Here is a 6,851-nt window from a genome sequence, read left to right as displayed (position 1 = left end):
CTAGTCGGAAGAACACACACCCACGCTGGTATCGGTAATCCACGGTGGTTCTTTAATACGCCTTCTTCAACAACCATATAAAAGCCCGGCTGAACGGCTGCGGCTCAACAACATAACGCCCAGCGTTCATACAACCCAAGCGTTGCAAACAAAACAAGAAGAAAACGTAAATCCGTCCCTCGTTAAGCAGAAGCATGCAGGCACGTGTCCTCATAATCCCAGAGAGAGAGCAGTGGCACAAACTGATGACACCATCAACCCTCGACTTGGGTGTCTTAAAGGGACACCACACCATAGTGGCTGTCACAACGTATAAGACTGGGGAAACCTGCATTCAGCTGGACCTGAAAAACACTATGTCCAGATAAACACAATCAACTTTTGGAGAAAAATAAAAGATTCTTCATCAGACTAACAACTAAAAACATGACACTTACCTTAACAGTGTGGGCTACATCAAATATATTCAAGACCGACAACAACACTTCTCACTGCTGCTAATTTTAACAAAACTAAACAAAAAGTAGAAAAAGGCAATTCACCAAGTCTTGAAAAGTAAAACTGAAAAATAGAAACACAGAATAAAATAAAACATCCATCCAGATCTTTACCACCAACAACATAAAATCTATCTTGATTAAAAGGCCTAATTCTCCAATAAATTAGCAATAATAAAGTAAGAAAAAATAAGACATTCAATTTATGGACGCTCAAATTAACAGAGCGACATTAAACGCACCTCATTGCCTGCCGTAGCGTTCTTCGCAGCTGCACTTCACCTCAAAGGTCGGTTAATACATCGGATTGAACTTAACCAAAGTCCAATTAAAGGAAAATAAATGTTTCTAACAAATACAATGAAGAAGATTAAAATAATTCACTGTCAGTTACTGTCGCTGTGAGTTTGACGAGGTCAGCTGCTTCATTTGGTTCTGCCTAAAGTTCTCTCAGTGATCCAGTGTTTATATGATAAGATACGTGTTTAATGCAGAGAGTTGGAATTACAAGTTGGTAAGAAGCTTTTTAACAAAGGTTTGATTTAAGCTTTAAGTTCAAAGGTGAAAGAAATTTCACGTTTGATGAAGGAAGATCAAGGCTAACAAGGACATAGGTCAAAGGTCAAAATAAGGTGAGAAAATATAATAGATATATATAATCAATCAATAAGGTGAAAATATCAGATAAAAGGGTTTTTTTGGTTATAAGGAATAAAGAGGTCAAAGGTCAAAACAAGAGACACTGGTAGAGACCTCAAATCATTGTTACTGCAGAAGGAGGAGTTCTTTAACAGTACGACATTGATAGAGTTTGTTTGTGTGTTTGAGAGTTCAGACTGAAAGGGAGCGCACAATCGTGTGTGTGTCTGCAGCTGTTGTGTTGTTGCTGCATCGTTGCCTCAGGGGGAAAGTTGTGTGTGTGTTATGCAGACTAGCAGAGACTGCAGCTGTCAGCAGCCACACACACTTTCTATTCTTCAAATCAAATCACAGTGAAACATGTTCACTGACAGCTCAGCTTCAGCATCGTCTTCATGCTGTGACTGCAGCCGTTCAACTCTGTTTGTCTTTAACCCAAATCATCACAACATGCAAATATAATCATCAAAATGATGTGACTGGAAGGATGCAGCAGTCTGTGCTCCACCTTTCTCCTCCACACCTGCAGGTGGAGAACATGGATGCATGAATCTCTACAGAGTTCTTTGAATATTATCCGGCTCATCAGTTTTCAGTGAACAAAACTCCTCACAGAGCCAAAATAAGCAGTTTGTATCCAACATAACTCAGCTGGACTCTGATGCTCCGTATAACAGCCACACATGAGTCTGGATTCACTCAAAGCATTGAACAAACTTTATTGTAAATGAAGCTTTTGGACATTTGTTCTCTGATATTTGCTCTTCAGCTCGAGTCTCCATCAGTGGGAACATTTCCTGATTCAACTTTTCTTCTGTTCAAATCAAACTCCATGAGAATCAAAGTGTGAATCAGAGTCCTGATGATCAGATTCTATAGAAACATGGAGACTGTAGAGGATTTACACTCAATATGTTCATTTGTTCCCTTCAAGAAAAATCAATCATTCATCCAATTAAATCAGTCGTTGATCAGTTTGATTGACAGGACATGATCAGAGGTGCAGAGTTTTTACCTCCATCATTGTTACAGGGACTGAAGAATGGGTGGAGTTTGTGAGTGAAGGAGCAGCCAGTAAAGGAGTAGATCAGAGCTGCAGCACCTACATCATAAAAGGAGACCAGACCCTCCTCATAATCCACAAACACCCCCACCTTCTCAGGACCAGGATGGAGACAGAGGGGGACTGAAGGGTCAGCAGCAGCTTTGTACTCATTTCCATTTCTCAGCATCACAGTCCAGAAACCATTTCGAGGACTCAGTGTGATTTGTCCCTTCCTGTTGATCGACTCTGTGGCCACTCCTAAAGCCCACTCAGTCTTTCCTTTAACCTGAACCTCAAAGTAAAATCTGCCTGAAGAGAAACTCTGCTCTCCTAAAACACAAGGACACAGAGAAAATCTCTCTGGGTTGTCTGGAAGATTCTTCCTCACATCAGTATCATACACTTGTTTTCCATCATCAGACAGGATGAGTTTAGGATTTGCTGTATCAGGATCCAGAGTCACATCCACCTCATGCTGCTGCACCCTCTGCAGCTCAGCCTCAAACAGCTTCTTCTTCATGAGTTTCCTGATTGTCTCCTCCAGCTGAGCCACAGCTCTCCCCACAGTCCCCTCATATGATGGTGGATGAACTCTGACCTCTGTCCAGTCCTTGCTGGGTGGAGCAGCTTTCAGGGAGGATAAGCTTTGGAGGAGGTGGAGGTGGTCTTCAGAGCGTGAGAGCTGCTCCATCTCAGAGCTTCTCTCCATCAGCTCAGAGATTTCCTGTTCCAGATCTTTGATGAGACCTTCAGCCTGTTTCTCTGTAGTTTCCTGTTTGTCTTCGATCTCCTTCATGAGCTCCTTCAGGCGTCTCTCAACAGACTCCATCAGAGCCGTGAGGACCTGAACACCTTCTGCTTTCTGTCTGTCTGCAGCATCTTTACTCATCTTCACCGACTCTGTGATCTCCTGAATCTTCAGTCGTCTCTTCTGGATCATCTGCTGAATCTCAGCCTCTGTCTTCTCCAGCTCTGCCTTCTTTCCTTCATATTCTTCTCTCAGAGGAACAAACTCGTGGTTCTTGTGGTCTAAAACAGAGCAGAGCACGCAGACACATGTCTGGTCGGTCTTACAGAACAGCTCCAGGAGTTTATCGTGCTTCGTGCACATCCTGCCTTCCAGGTTCTCCACAGCATCAACCAGCTGATGTCTTTTCAGACGTTTCACTGTCAGATGAGGCTCCAGGTGAGTCTGACAGTAGGAGGTCTGACACACCAGGCAGGACTTCAGGGCCTTCAGTCTGGTTCCAGTGCAGACGTCACAGGGAACTTCTCCTGGTTTGGCAGCTTGTTGCTCTGAGCTGCTGCTGCTGGCTTTCTGCTGAGCTTCACGTCTGAACTGAGAAACCATCTCAGAGAACAAAGTGTTGACCCTCAGCTTAGGTCGAGTGTAGAAAGTCTCTTTACACATGGGACACTGACAGATGACATTCATGTCCCAGTGCTGACTGATGCAGGTTTTGCAGAAGTTGTGTCCACATGGTGTAGAGACTGGATCAGTGAACACATCCAGACAGATGGAGCACAGAAACTGATCTTCAGATCGCAGATTGCTGGCAGCAGACATGTCTGCACTCTGAGGGAGAAAGAAGAGAAACATTTGATTCAAAATTCACTTTAAATTTCATTTTACAAAGAGAGAAACAAGCGTCAGTAGTCTGAGGAGCTTGGAGAGAAAAGCGTCTGGACTTCTTTGAGTTTCTTGAAGACGTTTCATCAGAGAAGCTTCTTCAGTTCTCAGAGTAACTGGTGGAGACCCAGCAATACACTCAGACACAAACTGGTTCATCCAAACACAAACCTAACATCGTAGTGTCTGCTGTACAGTGCAGCGTCCAGATGGACAGGATCAACGTTTGGGGATGAAGATAAATACAGTCGTTACAAAGAAGTAAAATTGTTTCTCTGACTATTTTACAGAAGGTCCAAGATTCATCCAGATCATTTGTATACTTGAATAAATCAGTTTGTTGGATATATTCCATCAATTACTGTGAAGTAAACTTCGACCTTGTTGGTGACTAAATACTTCTTATTGTAAGTCCAGATCAACGAGCCATTAATATTAAACAGTGACTGTTCCAGTAGAGCTGACAGTGAGGAGGACGATGAATCACAAACCTCAGAAATGTGTCATTAACTGTTGATCCAGTATTTTAATGGCATTTATGAGAACATGTTTATTCAGAGGTGTCAGTGGGTCTTTCTCAATATGCGTACTTGTGCGTACTTGCGTTCTCGTGTACTCGTGATACGTCATCAGTCGTAGACTAAGTACTGTTCCAATTCGAAGTACGCATCAAGCCGAGAACGCGAAAAAGTCCCGGATGTGTCCCCACCTCCGAAATGGCCCGAGCGAGCGGCCGCCAAGGAGTGAGCCGGTGTGTACCCGGACGCCCACCCCCAGATAAAAAGAACCACCAACGCACCGACACCTGAGGGAGTCCGCCACCGGCAGGGGAAGTGGTGGTGGGTGGAGATAGGCCTCCAAACCTTGGAGGGCCCGAGATGTCCCCAAAGAGGTGGCGTCTGATACCCAACCTGACATATAGACACAAACATACAGGCACACACAGACACAAACATCCATTCCCACCCTCATGCTCTCATGTGCACTTCACACTCAACCGACGTGGAGACAGACATAAAGAGACGCTGTACACACGATCACACTCCCCAAGCGTACTCTACGAACCGGGTCTAGGTACCCTTGCCCCTGGAGGGGGGAACTGCACCCAGACCCAGGTGGTGTTACCCTTTTCCCTACGGTGGGGAGAGGCAGACCGCCCCGACTCCGCAGCAGCAGGGAGGCCCCACACTCCAGACCGCAGTCGGACGGCCAACTCCTCCTCCTAGCCCCCCCGCTCCAGCAGGCCGCAGAGAACGGGGGTGAGAGAAGACTCCAAACCTCCCTCCACCCGCTCATTGTAGTGTTGATGCATGTGTGTTCTAAGGTGCATTTAAAACCCAGGAGGGCAGGGAGCTACCTGCCAGAGAGCAGCAGGTAAGCGCATAGTCCCTCCTGCTAGCCCTCAATGTCTACGTGTATTTAAAATTGAGAGGTGGGCAACGACGCCAGGGGTGAGGTGTACACCCTGATGGTAACTTGGGTTCTGTGTATCGTGCCCACCCCCAAGATCCTATATGTATGTGTAATGAGAGTGTGAGTAATGTGAATGTCTAAGTTGTGGGATAAAATTGAGGCAGAGGCAGCCGGAAGGGGACAGAGGGGGGGGGGTAGCCTCCTCTACACCCTGGTGACACACCCCTACTCCGAGGCCCTGCATGTGTGGGTGGTTGTGGTGGAGCGGGAAGAGGGAGGCAGCTGGAGATGGGGCGGGAAGGAAGGGAGGGGCAAGTGACCCCTCCCTGGGGCCAGCTCCCCCGCTGACCCCAGTAGGCACCCCCATACTCCACGACCCATCAGGGAAAGGGGGCCCAGGCCCATCCAGACCGGGGCCCAGTGCAGCAGCACCGCCCGGCCCCACAGAGCCCGGGACAGTCCACCCAACCCCACCACAGAAAAAACTGCACCCACCCCACCATCCACTCATCTTCCAGACTACATAAGACAATAGACGCCCAGGCTGAGATCTTCCTCCACCTCTCCTATATCTCCCCCTCCTGCAGAGAGAGTTCCTGAAGAGAGGAAAGCTCCTGCAAGATGTGACAATCTCCACCACCAGTTGAAGAGCCCCCCAGGTGGCTCGACGCACCGGCGGCACCCTGCGCCAGGGCCAGGCCCCCATGCACCCACCCGCCCACCACCCCGGCAACACACCAACCAGGACCCAAGCCCCTGAGGCCCGGCCAGGGCCCCAGCCCAGAGACGGAGCGCCTCCAGAACCTCACGCCCATCCCGGACCCACCCAGGGGCAGCCAGGCTACCAGGTCAGTAACCCACGTCCGTCAGCACAGACCCTCCCCTAGCCCCGCTGCACGCAGCCACGAGGAAACCGTCACCTAAGAGCCAACAGAGCCCCCAATGGGACATGACCGCTACCCCGGTTTGAGCCCCCCAAGGAAGATGCCTCCGGGGAACCCCCCGACGCCCTAAGCCTGTCCCTACCTCCACACCAATCACAGCAGTGAAGGCGGGACCAAACTATGACCCCCCACCCCCACTAGGTGATGGAGCTGATCAAAGGAGCCCAGAGCAATTGATCTGATGTGGTGGCAGAGGCTGTATCAAGACTAATGTAATCTAATAGATAATTTCTATATTGGTTAGAATTAAGATTATTTTTATTTTTCCAGTTCATGAGGACTGTTTTCTTGGCTATGCATAGGGCAGTGAAAACCATATGGGCTATATTCTTTTCTGAAGTGACATTATCTAAGCTGCCCAACAAACACACTAAGGGGGAAGTTGGAATGTTACATTTCAGACACTTTGATAAGTCTTCACATATCTCGCGCCAAAACTTCTGAACTGGTGGACAGAACCAAAGAGCGTGGATATAATTGTCCGGTGAATTAGTTTGGCAGTGTGAGCAGTTGTTGGTAGACGTAAAGCCCATCTTGAACATCCGATGACCTGTATAGTGCACTCTATGTAATATTTTGTATTGAATTAATTGAAGACTGGGATTTCTGATTAGATGAAAGGTTTTTAAGCAAATCTGAGACCAGAAGTTTTGGTCTACGTTAACTGATAAATCCGCTTCCCA

At 47.4% G+C, this 6,851-nt stretch overlaps 1 protein-coding gene across 1 annotated transcript; it reads right to left on the bottom strand.

The window, feature by feature from the left end:
- Nucleotides 1-1,194: 1,194 nt before the first annotated feature.
- LOC146578032 (E3 ubiquitin-protein ligase TRIM21-like) lies at nucleotides 1,195-3,748 on the bottom strand. Its single transcript, XM_085256625.1, has one exon. It carries the CDS (start codon nucleotides 3,746-3,748, stop codon nucleotides 2,108-2,110), a length of 1,641 nt encoding a protein of 546 aa, XP_085112751.1. The 3' UTR covers nucleotides 1,195-2,107.
- Nucleotides 3,749-6,851: the final 3,103 nt, after the last annotated feature.

This window comes from Mchenga conophoros, linkage group LG3, assembly GCF_057382185.1.
Source record: "Mchenga conophoros isolate Kocher_MC1m ecotype Shallow Benthic linkage group LG3, M_conophoros_male_GT1.1, whole genome shotgun sequence".
Classification (NCBI taxonomy): domain Eukaryota; kingdom Metazoa; phylum Chordata; class Actinopteri; order Cichliformes; family Cichlidae; genus Mchenga; species Mchenga conophoros.
The sequence above is the reverse complement of the archived record's forward strand: the minus strand, read 5'-3'. Positions and strand labels throughout refer to the sequence as shown.